Source organism: Anomalospiza imberbis, chromosome 1, assembly GCF_031753505.1.
Source record: "Anomalospiza imberbis isolate Cuckoo-Finch-1a 21T00152 chromosome 1, ASM3175350v1, whole genome shotgun sequence".
NCBI classification, from domain to species: Eukaryota; Metazoa; Chordata; class Aves; order Passeriformes; family Viduidae; genus Anomalospiza; species Anomalospiza imberbis.
The window spans coordinates 113,390,800-113,412,213 of record NC_089681.1 but is presented as its reverse complement, the minus strand read 5'-3'; the positions used below and the strand labels follow the sequence as shown (position 1 = coordinate 113,412,213).

The 21,414-nt window shown below is 39.9% G+C and overlaps 1 protein-coding gene and 1 long non-coding RNA gene across 12 annotated transcripts in view; one reads left to right on the top strand and one right to left on the bottom strand.

Annotated features, from left to right (window-relative positions):
• Positions 1–21,414, top strand: part of RARB (retinoic acid receptor beta) — a 320,444-nt gene that overhangs the window by 212,114 nt on the left and 86,916 nt on the right. For 6 of the 10 annotated variants that reach the window (XM_068206791.1, XM_068206747.1, XM_068206774.1 and 3 more), the window contains one exon: positions 15,403–15,489. The exons of 2 other annotated variants lie outside the window; for them this stretch is intronic. In XM_068206791.1, the coding sequence (XP_068062892.1) occupies positions 15,403–15,489 (87 nt within the window). Of the gene's footprint in view, positions 1–15,402; positions 15,490–16,954; positions 17,812–21,414 lie in introns of those variants that run through there. 2 more of the 10 variants (XM_068206819.1, XM_068206810.1) reach the window with 2 other exon arrangements.
• Positions 336–15,585, bottom strand: LOC137483624 (uncharacterized). Of its 2 annotated transcripts, none has more exons than XR_011004573.1 (3): positions 14,688–15,585; positions 6,451–6,621; positions 336–5,037 (listed from the first exon to the last, which is right to left on the bottom strand). It is a non-coding gene; the product is annotated as an uncharacterized lncRNA (long non-coding RNA). The 2 variants fall into 2 exon arrangements; XR_011004572.1 differs by lacking the exon at positions 14,688–15,585 and adding an exon at positions 8,098–10,333.

Here is a 21,414-nt window from a genome sequence, read left to right as displayed (position 1 = left end):
TAGCTAGATCAGGGCAAGGATAATGATGGCTATGATGACTAGCCAAAAAATAGACAGAATTGGGATCAAACTAATGAGAGAAGATAGGGTAGGTTCCTCCCAGAAGTGAATTTGTTGCTGGTGTGATAAGCTTAGGCATCTGAGTTGTCTCAACACCAAATTTTAGAGTTAGGGGAAGCTTAGCTATCTTTACTAACCAGGATGGCACTTTTTCTTCTCACTAATAAGAAACTAGTAAATGCTTTGTTGTACTAATGAAATATAAGTGACCTCTAGTTTCATGTGCCTGTGCCAGCACTAAGAGACATGCTGTCATTGCAGTTAAACTCCAAACAGGTGACCAGAATTCCCATGTGATAAACTGTCCTGTTGGTGCGTCCAAGTTATATTTTCCTACTTTTCGACCCTTTAAGTATGTCTTCAAAAGAGGCATTACATCACTCCTATGTAAGCCAAGCCCATTTGGATGATACATGCAGGAGAGAAAAATATAAAAAACTCTTTTCACTCTTTCATCAGATAGCTCTCCATGTCTCAGCTCAGGAGGAGGGTGATGTCACTGAAGGCACTAACTTTTTGTATATATATGATTAAATATTAGGCAGTACAAAACCCATAAAAATTCTGTATTTTTTAATAAGGGAATGTTATATAAGATATGTGAGAACCCAAGATGGGCAAACAAGCGAGCCAGCTGGAAGCTTCCAAAGTTTTTGGGTGGCTCCTGAAGGTAGTTGATCAGATTTCTTGTGTGGATCCAGTGAGCATATAAAAATGTTGCATAAGTGTTGCTAGCCAAGTGGAGGCAGCTCTTCCCCAAACCACGCAGCTCCAGAGACAGCAAAGAGCACTCATGGAAGGACTCCAGCCCTCTGCTAGCAATGATGCTTGAAAAGACAGTGGCTGTTCCAGTTCTTGTTTTCAGGAAACTTCTCATGGGTTTGAAGTCTCACACCTACTCACATGGGCTCTTTCTCCTCTAGAGTGTGGTGAACTGTCCTGAGAATCAGCAAAAGCCATAGGAAGCTCTTAGACTTGCTTAGTTCCTGCCCATGTTGGTGGATAGAGTGAATTGCAGGGGTTCAAATGCTATCAGAAAAACAAACAGGGTCAGGGCATGGGCTGAGGTCATGTCCTGTGAGTTGTCCATACTGACAGGTAGCATGCAGGCCTCTTCTCCCCAAATGTGCCAGGTGTGGATCGGGGGCAGCTGAGCAAGGAACTATCTCTGTAGTTATCCCCAAGCCACTGCTGTAATGGAGTGGGCGATGCTTGAAATACAAGCTGAACCTCAGGGCTGGAAATGAGCCCCGGTCCATTGTATTTATGAGTGTAGGTACAGACAAAAGGAATTGTCATGCCTGTGCATAGACCCTCTGGAATTCATATGGGAGAGTTAGGGCTAAAATGTTGGTTTAATACAGATTCTAAGAATCTTCAGAGGGTCAGTTGTGATGCAGGGTGGTGACTGCATCTTGGCTAAGGCCAAGGCTGATAGACAAGGCAAGTATGCTTTGCTTTGCTTTGCAGACATAAATATCTATGTATTTTCTTCTGCCTATCACAGCGTGGAATACTGAGCAGAAAAGGAAATAATTATTTTTGTGTGTTTTACTGGCTGTTGCCATATGGTCACTAATAGTGGAGAACTGAGTCTGGTATCTTCACATAAGCTTTGAACATCCTCATGTTCATGACTAAAGATCTAGAGGTGGGGGGTAGACAGGATTGACTGGCCACCTTTAATAATATTCATGTTTTCCTATGTATTTAGACATACTTATGTCTGTTGTTAGATTCAGGTCCCACATCTATTAGCTTTTTATTAAAAATTTTCTGGAAAATTGTATCTTCCCACACTGAAGGTCTTTTTTTTTTATGAAGATATTGTTCTGGTTCCACAGGCAGGACCTTATTAGCAGCATTCAGAAAGCCTCCCAAAGGGAAAGTCTTGAGCCCTGAAGCTGTAGCTTTACTTATGTAGTCATTCCCTGCTCCCTCTCAATCATTTGAAGGCCTGTAAGATCTTCCTCTGTATTGTTTTTTAGGATTATGTTTGTTAAAGTCAGTAAATTGAGGGATAAATCAAAGGGATTTTGTGATCATAAAGATTTACAATCATCACTATATTACATACTTGAGTAGGGTTAAAATAACAACTCAATTTTAATTTAAAGGGGAGATGGGAAGAGTATATAAAGAATACTAGTTTTTATGTAGTTGTCTAGTAAACAACAACGTATAAGATTGCATAGCTTGGGCAACAGTTAGTAAGGAACACAAAGCTGGTCTCAGAGTGTTTTCACAGTACCTTTTCAATACCTTTGTTTCTTCTTTTGCAGGTCCTGAATTCACTTTAGCATGTCTGAATTACTCAGTTTTGTCAGCCGCAAATGTAAGCTAAGTCTTAATGCTGACATACAAATTAAAAGGTTTAGTGCTAGTAATTTAGAGTACTTCTTCCTTATCCCTCAGTTTCCTAGCCTTTCAACATGCCAGTCTGGTCATGTTTGTAGGCCATTCTTCTGAGTCCTTAAAGCTGAAAACTTGTCAGATGAAAACTGAATGGTTTGCACTTGACCGGTGAAACTTAGATGAAGAGAATAAAAAAGATTCTTTAAATCTCACGATGAATTTTATACACGGGCAACATTTTTTAAGATTCTTCCCATAGGTTAGTACCTTTCTTTAATATTAAGTGGTAAGATGTGGAGTATTGCTAAAACCTTTTTTGTTTAAAATCTTTAGAGCACCCACTGTGACTCAGCTTTGCAACAGCCATCACAGATCCTCTTCTTTGCAGTACGGTTGCCCAGTGTGGCACACATCACAAAAATCTTCCCTTCATACAGCCAACAGCCCTAATATGCAGAAGGTATTCAGCCACAAGAAATACCTTCTGTAATGAGGAAAGAGCATGGGAGCTTGTACTTGGCATTGGTGTGCACCCTCCCTGTCACCGTGCTGTAAGTGGTCCATGCAGCCAAGAGTAATTATGAGAAATGTGTTGTTTTGTGAAGCACAGTGAAGGCTCTGTACAAGTCTGCAAGCAGCTGAAGAGAAAACCAAGCAGTGGGTGTGTGGAAGGTCATGTTGGGATGAGGTAGGTGTACATTTAGAGGTAATTAAAAAAAAAAAAAATTAATAAGCCTCCTTTGGATTCTAAAGTGTAATTTTAATTGAAAAATATTAATATCAAACCAGTCACCAGTGAGAGGCTTTGTGAGGGTTCATTTGGTCTTGTATAATGGAAGTGACACATGAAAAAATGAAAATCAAAGAATAATGTGATTCCATAAAGGACTGTCTATGTATTGTAAAGGTGCTATCAGTATTCCCAGCCCAGGCTCTATCACTTCCCAATGAGTAATGCACCCAAGGTTCAAGAGTTCATATAGGCAGAACATGGGACATTTGCATCCAGATTTGACAGACTTGCAGAAATCTTACTTATAGGTGAAGACCCCAGTTCAGCACTTGTATTTCAATTTTTTGGGTCTATACCTAGAGCTTTGGAGAAAGTGAGGTGCACTCTGAGTGTCTTAAAATAGGCTAAAACCACAGGCTGGCTCTGCATTTCTGTGTAGGACATCACAAAGTATTTTTATTCTGGACCTCCTGTGGTCTCCTACTAAAGCTGCTAGCTTCTAGTGTCTAATATCCTAAAAATGCCTATTAATTATTTTAAAAACTCTGCTTTATCAGTTGACTTTTTGTGGTTCTTGTTGTTCACTCTCAGTTCACTCTACTGTCTGTTTTCCTACTTGTCATCTTTCCTTCCTCCTTTAGCTGGGTGTTTGAAATTAATTTTAAAGGAATAAAATTACAGCCATTTATTTACATAGCAGCTGTCAAAGCATGAGACTCTGTTCTCCAGAAGTAAGCACACAAAAAAAAGGTTCATCCCCCTGGTTTGCTATCTTGAAATTGCAGGGACTTGGATTTTCTAAACCCTCTTTCTTTATATGAGTAAGGATTATAAGAAAAAAAATTCTGCCAGGAGCATGAAACCTCTAAGTTATTGTCACACTGGTGTCACTTGCTAAATCCATGTAATAGGTTTGTGAGAGGGACCTGCAGAAGAAAGAACCATCTCTATCTTTCAGTGGGAACTTGAAATACAAAAGCTGTGACTTAATTCCTTACGGTGTTTTCTTGGCATCAGCTCTATCTCCCCAGCTCCTATTCAGGCTGAAAGAAAGGGCTGTTTTGTTTTGTTGTGTTTTTGCAAGAGAGTAAAATAAAATATTAACTGTGTTTTTCTTTTTAATATTGAGAGCATAATAAGGTCTCTTAAGAAAAAGAAAGCCAACCAGTTAGCCTGGAATGTCTCTCATTTCTTTAACAGCTACATAGTGTGTGCAGCTGAGATCTGCCAGTTGAATCCTAGCAGGGGAGAAACCACTTTAGTTTGTTTGGTTTGTATATGGAATAACATTTTTCTTGCCTTGGATTACTTGTTTGTCATCACTCCCCTTTTGTGTTTATGTTCTGCTTGGAAATAGCCTCCATGCTGTATATGCATTTGCCAGGACGTGCACATAAACAATGTTCCATTATGGGCTGCTCTGCATACTCCTTATTTACACCATATACATACACCAGTAAACACGGTGGGGAATGACAGAGAGCAAACTCTTCTAGGCCCCTTTTTTTCAGTTAGTCCAGACTTTCTGCCATATGCTTGCTGAGGTCCCACTTCTATTCATGTTTTTATTAGGTAGAAAAAAAGTGTCCAGACTTCACACAAAGCAGCTTTTGTGTTCTCTGTCAAAAAAAATCTTCTCCTATGAAATGTTGATAGAAGTATCCAGAGCCCTTGTGGGGGTGCAGAGTTTGAATAGGCCTGTGGTGAAAGCATGGGAGGGGAGAGCGGGGGAGCTGGAGTATAATTTTTGCTTCTTGTGCGCCGTGAACGAATATCACTTAACTTTCTTTTTCTCTAGTTTTCTGTTTGGCAGCCAGGGTCGTTCCCATCATCTTGACGCTTGTTACAAAGCTGATGTTTAAAAGTTTTAAACTCTTTCAGAATTTTAGCTGGAGGGGATGAGAAAGGCAAAATATTGTTTAGCGTACCATAAAATGGAAGCTTGACTTAGAATATGTGCTGTTTAGTAAAACTACAGAACCATGGAAAAAAAGTGTTACAGTGGCATAAATCATTTTTAGTGACTCTGCACTTGAAAATGGTCAGATTAGATCTTCTTCTCATTGATTTTGTATTTGGTTAATGATTCCAGTTCTGAGATCATAAAGCTATATAAGACGTAAAAGATACGGGAAAATATCTTTAACCTCTACATTTAAACTATGTGTTTCTTTTGACATTGAAATATTGCAATGACCTGGTAATGTTTTCCAATGTTTTAATTTTTGCTGATGTACAAAAATATCACAGAAGAGCTGATTCGTAATTATTACACATGGTATTGCATAAATTTCTTCCTAATTAAAAAGCTTCTAAATTCTGAATAATCAATTTACGAAGACATGTGGTTTTGACAAATTATACATTTAATTTCTAATGATTTATTAGAAATTTGACCTGCAGCTAGTTAATTATGGTTATAGTACTGATGCAGTAATACTGGAGATTGATATAATGATATGGTTGTAAATTTAGTTTGATATCACCTACCTTAGTAGGAGGACATGGGAATACACCTATATTTTGCACCATCTTGTTTATGGTGCAGGGAGGCATTAGTTTAATGAAGAACACAAATATTTGATAGGTCTGTGTTGGCATTTATATGAAAAGGTACTTTCAACAGAACATAACAAGGTACTTTCAACAGAACATGTTGAACTTGGTCCTTCAGGTTTTACCCTTTTAAAGGCTACATTTCCAGTGGCGTCAGTGATAGTTTTAGGTGAATAATGATAGCAAAATATGAACTTCTTTAAAAACTCCATAATAATAAATTAAATTGATTCTTCCTAATTAATTTTCAGATCACAAAATATTTCTGAAGTAGCTCTGTTTGTACTAATCTTGCACCCACTATATTGGTACTCCTAGTTTTGTGAAAGTCAGCAGCTAAGTAATTCAAGATGAGTTTTCAAGATACAATACAGGAAGCCAAATGAAATAGAATTTTAAATTATATCTTTCTATCCCATCTGGATTTGCAAGTGATGTATGAGAACCATAGAAAGAAAATGCAGATGAACTTTTAGAATGTGAAATGTTTATAAAAGCAAGGCATATCTTAACCATGTAGACAGTCCTTTCAGTAACACACAAAGGTTACCTGTTTTATTAAAGCAACTAAGAACAAAAGAAACTTTTAACAAGACTATGGTTTCTTCTGACTGGTCTGAATGGGAACTGAGGAGCTGCTGCTGAGCAGTGATTTTACTTCATGAAGAGATGTTGGTGGGAGTTGTGTGTTGCAGAACCTGCTGTGTGTGAGAATGGTGGATGGGGGAAGAGGTGCAGAAGATGACCTGGTTCAAGGCTTTTCTCCTCTAACCTTCAGGTGAGACTGTCCTTGGGTCTTCCAGAGCAAAGGAAAGTTATAGTCTTACCCTGTTTTTCTGAACTGGGGCAGTGGCACTGGTGCCTGCCTTTCCTGCAAGCATTGTTTAATGCCCGTTCTACCATGAGTCCAATTCTGCCTGTAAAAAAAAAAAGAAAAGTGAAAATACACAGACCTCACTTACTGTGACCAGAAGACAGTCAAAAGTAAGTGTAATGTCACATCAGCCTGATCTCTTATTTCCTCCTCTGGAAACTTAGTAGCTCCTTTTTCCTAACAGTGTGCAGCTGTGGCTCAAAGCACTGAAGTGTGACCACACCAGGGACACCCTGAGTGAGGACATGTGCCCTTCCTGGTCCCCAGGGACCATCCAGCTCTCTTACAAGGGAGAAAATACTGTAGCTGAATTCTAACATTTTAAAAATAGAGAACTTTAGGATCCTTGTCTTAGATATTGATTTTTTTTAGATTTGATTGTTATTTCTGATAACAAGAAGAACATGAATAGTCCTATGCTAATGGTATCTAGTATTTGTGCTTACATTTGATATGTACACAACAAAGTGTAATGCAGTTCTAAAAACAAAATAGGGAAATTGCTGTGATGAAATAAATAGAGATTCCCAAATTCATCAAATTACTTGATGTCAGTAATTAGAAAGGACTATTAGGGGAAAACCAACTAGTATTATAAGATTTGCAGGAGTTATTTCAGAGTTTACAATAATCAACCTGTACAATTCTGAATGAAAGTAACACATTCTCTGATGGTGAAAAATTATCTTTTAGATTAATTAAGTGCTATCTATGCCAGCTGAGGACTCTTTAATTCTTCGGTAATTATGTAGACAGAAGTCAATGAGTGGGCAGAATTTGGGTGAGAAAGACCATTGGAACTTGATAAATACAGTCTGGATAGGGTCCCCACAGACAAAGCATGAACTTTTTGGTGAGAAATACATTTTGTGTTTTACATATGTCACAAAACCTGATGATATAAAATATCATTTAGACCGATGTGAACTCCCTGCATCCTCTGTTCATTGTACCATCAGTATCCTGTGGTGAGTCAGATAGCTTTGCTTTTAACCTGGTAGCACTCATTTTTTTCAAAACCATTTTTGCAAACCTATGAAATTATTCTGTAGCAGGAGAAGGAAAAGGTCTCTTAAATCATTCCAGGTATGTTAACTGGGAAAGGGTTAATTTGCCCTCAGGAGTTGCTATGTAACTGAGTCCTGCTGGGAGAGTCAGGGTTTCCAGCCAATGGGACTCACCCCTACAATACAATGCATCTATCTTGTGTTTCTTAGTTGTTGTCAGTTATTGGAGTTTTTCCTGAACTGGAATTACACTCCTGCTCCTTTCATACTCTCCCACTGAGTCTTAAATAATCGTATTCCACACCAAAGTAAGAAAATAACAGTACAATGGTGTGCTTTTATCCCTGAAAATGTTACTTTGGACAACTTTTAGTTGTGTATAGAAAGCTCTCTCATGCAGCAAAACTAGGAAGCTTTTAAAAGATAAGATTTCCCAAAGAACTTTAGGGTATAGCATGTTTTGGATTGCTTTTAGTCTTCCTGAAAGCCTTCTCCTACCTTTGTGTTCTCACCTGTTCAGTGTTCAGCACATTTTCTTGTGCAAAGAGCAGAAAAATGTCTCAACCTTAAACTGTTCCTTCCTGCCTAAGGCATTTCAAGAAGCGAGTATTGATTTTTCCCTGCATCCTGATTAGACTCTCTCCTTAGCTATTCCTCTTCTCTAAGGCCACTCAAGGCTTGAGGGCTGAAGCATGAATTCTTTAATTTCTCCTTTAGAAGAGCCAGGTGTGTTTTCTCAGTTCAAGCAAAGTCTCTGTGGTTGTGCCAATATATTTGTATGGAAGAGGTGGCACTTCTGAGGGGTTTTTTGTTGTTTTATTTTTTATGTTTTTCTTTTTTTTTCCCCCCTGGAGGAGATCCACCCACAGTCCCTTTGAAGGCTACTGATAAGATGAGGGAAAGACTAAACCTAGCCTGTAAAAACACTGCTTAGGAATCTCTGCTTTGGCTGTTGGGCTCTGATAGGAAGCAAGTGAGTGGAGTGGTATCTGTCAACATGTCATTCAAGTCTCAGTAAGTTTTACACTTCACTTAGATCTTAGTGCCTCATTTTTTCCAGTGAGGTTCTGTCTGGTAATTTGTGTTGGCAAAGCTCTTAGCCTCCCTTGCATGCTTGTGAAGTTCTACCTCTGAGTGACATAATGTTCCTGCATTGTTCAGCTAGCAGTATAGGCTTTAGTATCAGTGGTGTGCCCTTCTGCTCTTAGTAAGTCTAAAAAATAAAATTAAATTTAAAACCTAGCAATTTTCAGGCAAATTTAAGACTCCAACAGGTGGACCTTTAATTTTTTTAAGGTTTTAATTAGTATATATGCACCAACTTGTTGTTTAAGATCTGACTGGGGATAAGAACTTGCTGTACTTTTTAAGGAGAATTACAGCACATTTCTCAGGATTAAGAATGTGCACATGCATTTCTTGTAACCAAAGCTTCTCTAGATTCAGGCTTACTTTACCCATCCAACAGTCTTGATAATTCCTTGAAAGAGCTTGGCCACAACCCTGTCTTTTGGTGTACTCTTTGGCATATTTCATGCCCAAGATAGAATGGATGGTTGCAATAAGGGTGAGATCTCAAAGCCATTTGGCAAAGGACAGAACACACATTCTTCTTCCTATGTCTCCATATGAAGTCGAGTAAGTCTGTTTTTCTAATAGTCTGATAACAATGCATGGAAGATCAGTGTCTCATGAATGAGAAGCCTGTTCTTGAGGATGCTTGCTCAAAACTGTGATTGGATTGAAAGAAGTGGTTTCTTTCAGTGTGATGACAAGGTCTGTGGAGAACTTTTCAGTCAGAAGAAGGGTCAAGATACCCAAATGAAGAGTTTTTGGTCTAGTTTATGCAAAACTAGTTTGATAGTTTTATAGAACTGTCAAGCCTGATATGCTGAGGGACCATCACATGCTTAGAGACCAGCTTGCATGTCCACTGCTATATTTGGACTAAAGGTCCCAAAAGGGCAAGAAATCCATGATACTGCACGAAGCCTGGGGCAGTATGCGGTTCACCACCACAATATCTAACTACACCCCAGCTCTGTAAGTTGTCTTTGATTGAAGCATGTGTGTCAGTTGTGATTCCCTGAACATGGACATAATATGTGTGGACATTCAATCCCTTCTGTGGTTCAATATGGGAGTCTTACAATCTAATGGTATGGGAATTTGCAGATCTATTTAATCATGTGGGACTAGCTTAATGAAGCAGCTTGAGACCATACATGTTTTTCTTTGTTGGCTTAAATTGCACAAGTGAAGTAGAATTTGAGGAATGCACCAAAGAACAATTTGATAAGTATATTCTAGTAGAATTTGAAAACCAGGAAACATCTTGGAACATTTCAGACTGGATGTCATTGATGGTGCCATTGCTTGTTCTGAATGCAAGTGAGGTCCAGCCCAGCCTGACTTTTCCTGAGATCTCATCTATATTTGAATGTTACAATGGTATAACAATATAGGGTGAGGAAGCAGTTGTTCCTTTTTGAAAGAGTGTTACCTGTCACAGCCCAGTTACTGTAGTATAAAAGGAATATACAGAATCCCTTCCCTGCTCAACAGTACTTGCACTATAATAGCCTGTATGCTTGTAACACTGACCCCGTTAGTAAAGTTTACTTTTCAGGCTACATCAAAAAAGTTACAGTGATAACAGTGTCCCTCAGAGGACATGTGCCCTCAGTTAATTCCCACATCCTTGATGGCACATGTTCTAAAAATGAGACCAGATATCGATTTGCTAAATATATAGGTATATATTTATATTTTATATATAATATTTTTATATTTACACAGTTTCTGGGTAATTCTACCTCATTTACAGCAAAAATTTACACAGGCTGTTCCCAAACAGAAAGCACATCTGCATGACAGAAACAAAGGTATGAAAGTACAGTGCATTAGGGCAACAGGCAGAGTGGAGGTGTTGGCATGATGATCATCATAACCAGCAGATTTCAGGCGATGTCACCACATTGTCATTGCTGTCATTACCCCTGCTAGCCAGGTAGCTATACCAACACATTTTCCAATCACCCCTTCATTCTTCTTTCTAAGATACCAAAGATAGGATACTGGGCTGTTCTTTCAGTGTTTGATGCAGGTTTGGGAACTAGGTAAGTGGGAACTGGATTGTCATTAATACATGTGTCAAGCTGCTGAGTGTGGATATATTGCAGTTTGCATTTGTGGCATAATCCAGTCCCACCTGCACTGGGCTTTATGTGGCTGGAGCTCCACTCAAGTGTGTTTCAGCCATCTCAGGCCTCTGCCATTCCTCTATATTGTTGTCCTTGTGCAGTGCAGGAGCACAAGCCTTAAAAGCTGCTCAAATCTGACTTAAATGAAATAGGGCTTGGGTAAAGTTAGTCTTTGTTAGGATATATATGTATGTATTGAGCTGGAATTCCAGTCACTGCTTAGTAACTTTGGTCTTTTTCTGGAAGAAAGCCAGCAGGGCTAACTTTTCATCAAGAGTTTAAGCTGCAATTAGTGAACCTGTAGAAGAAGTACTCTTGTCCCAATTTATATGCTGATTCTGGTTACAGCTGGGGTGCTAAGATGACTATTTAAGATGCCTATAGAACTATAAATGGGAGCTCCCATTCATTCTGCATGTTCTTGGATTATTTATTTATACATTCTGAGACACCTTTCAGGATATCAGAACATCAGGAAATTCTATCTTTTTGTTAGGTAACTTTCTTTTTTCTACCTCCTTAAAAAAGGCAGAAAGAAAGTAGTTACTTGAACAACCTTTGTGAATCTCTGTTTTAGTTTTAATGGAGCTCTGCGCTCTTTCACCTTCAGCCAACCAAAAGCATATTCAGAATATAGGAAACTTTATTGTTAGTAGTAGTATTCTCTGCAGTTTAACATTCAGTATTTCTACTTGCTCTTCTGCTCTTTCATACATCTTGATTCTGCTTAGATTTTATAGATGTCCCAATCTTCATTCTCCCTGGATTATATAATGCAATGTGTCAGTGCCATGCCAGGAACTCCAGTTACCTCAGCATTTCCATTATAATTCTATGTTTTGAGGGATTTATAAGCTAACAGTAAAAATCTCTTTCTTGGCTAAACCTTGAAACAGAAGTTTCTAGTCATTTAAAAACAAAACAAAATGAAGCAATCCTTTTTTTCATCACTTTTTTTTTTCTGGCAACCATCTAGCAGTGGTGTTTGCACTGCAGGATCCTCATAAACAGCAAGTGTAGATTCAGAATATAGCCAGTGTTTAATCTAATAATGTTCTTTTCTTTTTATATCCTTCAAAAATGCATGTCGTTCCCTCTTCATGCATGTGATGTCATTGCCTCTTTGCCAACCTTTCAGGAGCCTGCAGGCATCAGCTTTTGGGGCCTCAAAAAGGTGCAGTTTGGTCTCTCTCCTTTACTTGCAACGTGGATGAGTTTTACAGTGTTTTTTTGTTTGTTTGTCTGTTTTTTAAAAGTTATCCTTCTTTATCTCAAAGCCTAATAACTTACTATCTACTTCTGTGTCACAGAGCTATGAATTTATCACAATCCAAAAAGACACTGGCTATATAGGAGTATTTAGAATATCAGGGCTATTACAAAAAAAAAAAAAATTTGGAAGGGATATTAAATCTCATGCTTTAATGCTTAAGTGATTTGCTGTTAGAGAATAGGCTATTAGGGGACCTATTGGTGAGTTATACTTCACCAGTCACTAGAGATTCCTGTATTTTCCTTAGAAAGACCTAGTAGCAGTCATTTTTAGAAATGGATTGCTGAGCCAGGTACACTACCAGTTTTATCATGTAGGGCAGTTCTCCCCTGGCTCCAGGCCAAAGGATTGTATGGATTCTAAGAAACATGGTTGTATGATCAAGTTTGTAGAGATTAATTATTTCTATAGCCTTTAAGTTAAGCAATCAGCTTTAAAGGCATCTTTACAAATACAAATCCACTGATTAAAACAGACAAAAAGCCTTTATCTGTTAGTGATTCGCAAACTGGTTGCATGTCTGTGTTCTGGGTCTGGAGATGACTAACTCTGCTTTTCTCATCTAAAATAAAATACTGTTCTGCACTGAATTGTCTTTCGCCAATTGCTGTTATATTTCAGGCCTGAAATAATTCTTCCTCTTAGTGCAAATTCCTGTTTCAGTCATTGCAAGCTGTGCATAGTAGTATATACCAGACTGAAGAAACCCCTTTTTTGCTTAATTTTACTGTATTTCATATTTTTTCCATGTCATTTGTGCCATTTCATGCCAGTAATTTTACTGTTTTACTTTCTTCAGGGCAATTCTTGCTCATAATTGATACCCATTTCCTAGGACTACCTTAGAGTTTTAAATATTCAGCCATTCTCTTGTGACCTAGTGATTTTCTTTCCCATAATTTTTGACATCATTCATGTGCTCAAGACATGAAGAAAATATCCTTCAACACTAAAAACTACAAGTAGTGAAGGGAGAATTCAGATTTTCAGATTTTTCAGATTTGTATCAGCAGTTGGGGGGGGAGGGAGGAAAAAAAACACTGCCAAGGCAGGCAAGTACTGTTTCATATTAACATCTATCGTCAATGAAGAGGTAAAAATCAAAGCCCCTGTGTGTGAGGCAGGGTTAGTGAACTGCCAGTGATTCTCCCAGCAACTGACACAAAGGAATCTGTGAGTATCAAAGCTGAGGCAGCAAGCTTAGTGTCAGCTCTTGCCTAGGGAGTAGAAGAAAACATCACTTTGTCTCTGCTTTCACTGCTTAAATACACACATCATTCACTAGTAACCATTTACTCTACTGTCAAAACTGTTTCAAGAGAGTGCTACATTTGATTAATAGTAAAATGCATGCAAAAGAGAAAAAAGTCTGCTTCCCCCAAGGTACTTAGTTGGGGAGAATTTCTGCATGCACTTCTTAATTTTTCCATGCTATAAATATGCCTGTAATGTTTCAGAAGTGCTCTGTTGCTTCTAGTAAAGTAATTTTTATTAGAGAGCCTGGTGCACTCATCCTAATTCTAGTTAATGCTCTCTCTCTCGCTCTCTCTCAGTGAAACACATTATGGCATCCTCAGCCTCTTGTACTAACAAAAAAGTGACCAGCACTACCATGTGTGCAGTACATGATTCATAGTGCTGCTTTCTGAATTGTCCAGTGGGTAATTGCAGTACAAAAACCAGAGAAACAGATGTAGACCCTAAACCTTGGCTGTAAATTTTTGTTTTATGATTATGGGTTTCAAATGTGCTATGTCACACTGACAAATATACAGTAACACCAGAGGAAATAGATTTCTGACTTGAACTTGTACTTTTTATTTCATTTATAGCTAAGAATATGTTTATTGTAAAGTTTCTGCTATCACAGTCTGAGAGAAAACAGATCAAAGCACTGATGTGAAACCACAATTTCTTTGCATGGACAAAGTCAAAGATATTGGAGAGTTGTTGCCTCCTCGCACATCTATGGGTGCTGAGTAGGCATTTAAATATGCGTCAATACTTAAGATTTTGTTACATTTGAACTAGAGGACTTATTAGTTAGCACAATAACTATGATTAGTCCTGATCTAAATTAGAAAATGCTCCCCATTTTATGAATGTAGCTTTTCCTGATACTGTGTTGAAAAAAAAAACAAGTATTGTGATATTTCAAAGTGAAATATGAGATGCATAGGTTACTGTATTGTAGAAATAGTGTGTGAGCAAACCATTGGGCTATTTGAGGAATTTTTAAATTACATGTGTGTTTAGTAATAAATATAAGCATCAGTGCAACTATTATTTGTAATGCAGCATGAGGAGCTACCTGGCTCATTTTGATACAGTGAGAAAAAGCAATCTTTTTCCAATTCATACACACTTAAGCGTCACTTCCCGACATTTACTTTCAGAAGTTGCCACTCTACATTTTGAGGTACAACCGACAGGTATTATTTTTGACTATGGTATTATAAGACTGCTAATAGGATAAACATAACTGCATTTCTGTTTGTCTGATTCTGTTTACTTTTAACTCATATATGCAACATGTTTTTCTTGGCATAAGCTTAAACTGTTCCAAGAACTCAGGTCCACACAAAAAGCTGTTTTCTCCCTAAACTGGAGACTGAAAAAAACATACTGTGTTTTGTGTCATCCTTTCCAGTTATTTTTGTGGTGATACATTACGTATTCCAAATTTCTCGTGCATCCTGTGTCGTCTGGTTAGAAAATAACTGTCTGTTAATTTAGCTTTGCAATTCCAAACAAAACTGTAGCAATGTAGCCAGCCAAGATTTAAAAAAAAAGAAAAAAAAGTTTAGCCACTTTTCCACTTAGCTATTTTAATGTAACAAACACTGTTTTGCTGTGCTGAAATAGTTTAAACAAGCCTTCCCTGAAGGATGGCTTTTTCAGTAAGCGTATGCTGTGCATACATTTCAGATTAGAGAGTGTCAGGGGCTTCTTCAACTGCAGAAGTTCAGGCTGGGGGAGGACACCCCAAAGGGCTGAGAAAGTCCTTAAAAAGTCCTTTAAAAAGACGCTGTTAAACTCCAGCATTTGTAACTCTTCTGCCTGAAGGGAAGAGGGAAAGGGAGGCTGCCTGCTGCAGGGACAACTACAGCTCTCCCGTTGAGGGGGGAAGGAGGCTAAGAAAAGCTTTTGTTTTAATCTCTTCAAAAGGATTCGCTTCCAGATTGCAGCAGGTCTTTTTGCTGGCCACTGGTTTTCAATGTGGGTATATCAGTTTCAAGGAACAAGTGTGTGTGCTGTGTGGGGGATTTGTTTTGTGGTTTGGGGTTTTTTTTTGTAAATTCTTGAATCTGTGTGAAAAGTTTTGTTAATACAATCTGCAGGCATTGTCAGAGAGCTTTCGGTTCATCAAAGGACTTTTTGTGGAGAGGGGACACCACATCCATTAAAGTGGCTGCGCAGGTCCCAGGGTGAGTCTCTCTCCAGCATTTCTTTACGGTCGCCAGTGGTGTGCCATGCCTGCTCGGTGTGCCCCTCTCTGCCCGACTCCTATCTTGGGCTTTGCAAGAAATAGGCAATAATCAAGTGTTCCGTTTTCCAGTTTCTGCACTTGAGCTTGCTTTGGAGTGGGGAAGCAAGGCTCCTGTGTGCCTTGCTCCTGGATGATGCTCACTGCTGGGGCTGAGGTGGCTTGGCTTATTAATTTAAAATTAAAGCATGCATGTGGCTATTGAGCTCGTGTCCTTCCCAATGGGGCGGAGGGAGTGTCTCCAGGCTGTTGTTTTTAATCTTTAAATTGTCCATAGGAATAAGAACTGGTGGAAACCTCCATGGAGTCTTTCTCGGTGGGCAAGATTGTGGAGAACGTAGTTACCTACCTAAAAACCACTGAGCTCTCTGCTGGCTTCATGCTGTGGCATCGTGGCCACAGCCTTGGGAAGCCTTTGACACCTAGACCGGCCATGAGGGAGGGCTGTCGGCGGCGTGGTTTAGCACGAACCTTAGTGTGTGGGAGCAGCCCCTCGCCTCCAGAGTGGCTGCGAGGGCTTGGCCGGGGCGCCCTGCCCCAGGGAGGTCTCCCCGCTCAGCACCATGGGCTGGGTCCTGTTCCCCGTGGATTAGCTCGTGGCCTTTCTCCCCTCCCGGGGAGCTGGGGCTCATTAGCCCTCTGAAAGCCGATACAGCCCCTCCGGGGCTACACGAGCGGCCCAGCCCCTCTCTGCTAATCAGAGACAGGCAGGACCCGGCGGCGGCGAGGCTGGGGAGGGAGAAGAGGGGATGCGTGGCTGGTTCCTCCCCTGGGCTCAGTGGTGGGGACAGACCCTCCCGGGCAGTGCCAAATCTGACCAGTCGGGGAGGCCAGGGAGCGCTGGGTGACTTAGGAGCTGGGGTGAGGGACGGCTGCTGCGGATAGATGGGGCCTGACCGCCAGGAGGGACGAGCCCCTGAGATTCCCCGCTGGGAGTGGGGCTGGCACCGGCCACAGTCCCTGCGAGTGGTATTGAGCGGGGTCCCCGCGGGTGGCATTGAGCGGGTCCCCGCTGGCGTGTGCCGGGGCAGCGCCGGGATGAGGCTGCTCCCAAGCCCAGCCCGCCAGCCCAGCAGCTGGGGCGAAGCCCGTGTCCCTGGCTGTGGAACCGCGGCAGCGCCTGCGCCTCGCTCGTGGCCTCTCCGGGGAGGAAAGGAATGTGTGTGTGTGTGTGTGTGTGTGTGTGTGTGTGTGTGTGTGTGTGTGAGAGAGAGAGAGGGAGGGGGGCACAGAACTTTCAGCAAATTGAACTGGAATTTTCAAATTCTCCCGTCCCTGCAACCGCTGAAAACCCCGCTTTTTTACTTCCCACCCCCTTCCTCTCCCCCTCATTGTTGTGTTTGGCTTTTTTTATTATTATTATTATTACTTTATTATTTTGGATCTTTTTTGTAAGTTGCGCTCCCCGTCCGCACCCGCCCGCTCGGCGGCCGCGGGGCGACTCCGGCAGGGCTGGGGCTCGCCTTTGCCTGCCCGCCCGCCTGCCTGGCTTTTTTGCAGGGCTGCTGGGAGTTGTGAAGGCGTGTGAGAATCCTGGGAGCTGGTGATGTCAGACCGCTTGGGTCATTTGAAGGTTAGCAGCCTGGGAAGGGTTCACGGAAAGTTCACTCGCATATATTAGGCAATTCAATCTTTCATTCCCTGTGACACAAGTAGTAGGAAGTGAGCTGTTCAGAGGCAGAAGCATCTATTCACGGCCGAGGGGGATCCCGAGCCTCCACCGGAGCTGTTTTATCCCGGGGAGGTGGGCGATTGGCACGGCGTGGGACGCGGCGCACACCCGGCGAGCGTCTCAGGAGCTGGACTGACTCTCAAGAAATTTTGGGGACAAATTGATGGTAGCTAAAACTTGGAATGCGGCTCGCATCCCCCCATCTTGCTGGATTGGCTGGGCAGCCTGGAAAATGGTAAATGATCATTTGGATCAATTACAGGCTTTTAGCTGTGTTGTCTGTCATAATTCATGATTCTGGTCTGGGAAAAAGACCAACAGCCTACGTGCCAAAAAAGGGGCAGAGTTTGATGGAGTTGGGTGTACTTTTATGTGCCATTTTCCTCCACACCTAGAGGAAAGCACTTTTGCAGGCATTCTGTGCAGGGGGAATCATGTTTGACTGTATGGACGTTCTAGCAGTGAGCCCTGCTCAGATGCTGGATTTCTACACTGCGAGTCCGTCTTCCTGCATGCTCCAGGAGAAGGCTCTAAAAGCATGCTTCAGTGGATTGGCACAAACAGAGTGGCAACACCGGCACAGTGCTCAATGTAGGTCCCAACTGTTATTTTTCCACTTTAAAGCAATTACTATTATTATAATTGTTGTTGTTGTTATTCATTTAATTTATTTACTTGCATGTATTTAAAAAAAGAAAGACTGGTAATTAAGTGCAGAGGTAATGAGGGGTGGGGTGAGTTCATGCAAAATGTGGTTTGCAAGCTTTTTTTTTCTCCTTTTGGCAAGAAAGGAAAGAGGAAAGAAGCACCGGACTTCTTTCTGTTTATCCCTTCTCATGTGGCATATTGATCCTAACAACAGTTGCGGAGCCAAACAGCAACACAGAAAATCGTAATGTAATACAGCAAATACTTGCAAAACTCCAACCAGTGAAAGACGAATTTACATAACATCTCTGTGGTAGCTTCCCCCCTCTCCCCCCCCGCTTTAATCTAATTTTGTAGCATATTTGCTAATCAGGATGCATGTTGTCTTGAAGTGCATTTTAGCAGAGCAGCCAAGCAATTAAAATGTTGATCTCTACAGTTCTTGCAAAGATGTGGAATTGCAGTGGGTAGGTTGCCATTCCAAAAATCAGACAGTAGTTATAAGTTTCCAAAGAAAAGGCAATATTTCTTTGTACTGACCTTCCTGCCACCTTTCTTCTTCACTTTGTTGCTCTAAGAAGTTGCTGTTTTGCTAGAAAACTACTTACTGTGAACACCCTTTGAGTTTAACCATCAATTATTTCTATACCTTGAGATTCAGACAGCGATGCACTGTTAACAGAGGAGTGAGAGTTAGTGGTAGGACATTCTGAAAATGTGTTACTATGTTATAGGGTCTTCATTTGTTCCTGAAATATACAGATGATAAACAATAGCAGTATTTTAACACTCCAGTTTCAAGTTTGAGGAATGACAAAAAGTGCCAGAAAACATCACCCTCTACTGTGCTTAAAAGCTTGCAGGATGCTTCACTGCTCTGACAGTGATTTAGATAAATGACTTGGCTATCTATCAAAATGTTTTTAGCACACTCTCGAACACTTCAGTACACCATTAACTGTATAATGCTGTTGGAAATTTCTGTTTTGCGGTATGTTAAAAAGTTTACTAGGAATCAGAAGAGTTCTTCCTTAGACATTTCAAAGGGGTGGAGTAGGTAATTGAAAAATAAATTTAAGAGTGTTTGGTGAAATAGTGTATTTCACTCGGCTCAAAAGTTTTCAGACACCATATGACATTTGTGTGGGTTGAGTAATGAAAACAGAATTGTAAAAATCAGTGACTAGCGGCCTACAACACTGCAAATGTTTTGATGCCTTTGCAATTAAAAGGATACTGCGAAGTTCAGCATGGGATATTTATTATTTTCACACTGTTTTCAAAATGCTTCAAACAAAATATGAAACAAATCTTTTATTTCAAAATAGTGTTACTATGGGAGCTATGGGAGAGCTTCAGTTAGCAAAAACAAAAATCCAAACCAGATGTTTCACTAAAAATGTGTTTTACTCCTTTCATGGTTTAAACTTTAGTATAACTTCAGTGGTGATATTGCAGAAACTTGGAATTAAATAAACTTTCCTGGAGTAGGAAGCATGTATACTGTCGTTAAAAGCTTACACTTGCAAAATATTCTTTAAATTACTCCTGGCTTTAAAATGTCCTGCTCTTTCTCTTGCATGTTGTTAATACCTAGAAGCAGGATTCTTAAAAACAAAATATATGGTGTTTGTTCTTGGGCAAGTTAAACACAGGATTACCCTTATCAGAATGGAATGAGTGGTAAATATGTCATTTGCCTAGGGTCTGTGATAAGAGACGAGTGTTGATAACAGGAAAGTTTAGCTAATCAAAGAAACTCATATTAACAAGAGTAAATAAAAATACAGGAAAATGCATTCAGGAATCCAGTCTTGTAACTTCATAAGCAGTAGGATTAATCTTCACTTCATGGGAATTTAAAATCGGGTCGAAACCTGAATCATAATACAGTGGCTATAATTTGAACTGTGAAAGTTAATGGTATAGAAATGTGGAAAAACAAATGTGGGAAAACAGAAATTAAGATTTCTGTTTGAAACCTTAGAGCAAATTTTGTTTTCAGTTTTGAAGAAAGTGTAAGCAGTTTATGCATCAGTAAATATATAAACAGATTATGAAATACTAAAATTCTCTCAAAGGTTAAGATTTTTATCTTCCATCTGCTGAAAATATGACAGAACTAGAAATTTTGTGGTCCAGAAAGCTATTAATAGTTTAAACATTGCTCCAGTGCTTATAAATACAAAGATAGCAATGTTCAATTCTAACTCTAGCATTTCCTGATTCTCCATTTTTACGAAGACTTCTATGATTTGATGCAATGTAATAATAATCAAATTTTGTAATTTTTAGAATTGTGATAGGGTTTTTTTTGGTCTAATTTATTGTTTAATTTTTGGCTCTGCAAAAAAAATCCAAGCCAGTACACCTGCAGCCATTGCCTTAGGCCTTAGAAATATTGCTTTGATAGAGACATGATTGTAGAGTAAAAGGTAAATGGTTGTTGAGGGAATAGTACACGGATAGTACAAACTCAGAGCAGACCAGTAACAATCCCAGATAGCATCAGGGTTTCAACTGAAATGCTGGCGAAATTGGCCATTGCAGGGTTTAGGGCAGAATGCTGTAGGTCTCCAACTTCAGCACATCTTCCGTACGTTAATCCTGTTACAATTCACTAAGCTAGTGCACTCCTGCAGCATCATGAATTTTCTTGTCCATGAGGGTCTGCAAAGTGAAAATAGAGGATAAGACACAACCCAAACATGACCTTAACTTGTGTGGTATTTTTTTCCTCTGCACTGTGGGAGGAAAAACCTGCCCTGTATTTGCAACACAACTGTTAGCCACTGCATATTGCACGGTGTGTTACAAGAATACGAAAAACCCCCCTGACTTTGAACTCATATGAGTTTATGTTTTATGTGATTCTAGTTATATTGTTGTGGATTTAAAATTAGATTATTTGTTTGCAAAGAAAATTGTGGACTCAGACTAGAACCAACTTCACTTTTAATCGTAATTTGTTCTCGCACCTTTTGTCATAAGATAAAAATCGGGTCGGTATAATTAAATTAGACAAGGATAGTTCTTAAGAGGACAAAAGAGTTAAGATTGTAAGAATGAGTAATTTATAGTTTCTTAAGTAAATTAGAATGTTCTGCTCTCTCATAGTGCAGTGGCAGCAAATACTGAGAGAAAACCAGTAACTTTTGGCGAAACATGAGCTAACTAAATACTGCGGAAGTGGGAACAGGACAGGTCCTGAGACAGAAGCTGCAAAGAATGGAGATACGACCTTGGAAAAGCCTATTAAAAAAAGTCTTCATTAGTCTCCATTAAATAAACAGGCAAAAAACCAAATGAGCATGCCCAAAACAAGAGTGAGTTTGTTTGGCATTATGTAGTGTTTCAGCTAATTATATCAAGTAGATGACTACTGCCTACTGCATTTCCTTAGGGTTAGAAGCATACAAAATTTGATAAGTCAACAGTTACAGATGTGGCAGCAGAACACACTGGGTTGTTGAGGGTCACATAGTATACAGTTCTTATTTCAGTTTGGTAGGAAGTGTTTGCCTACCCGAGCTAGCGGGTAATAAC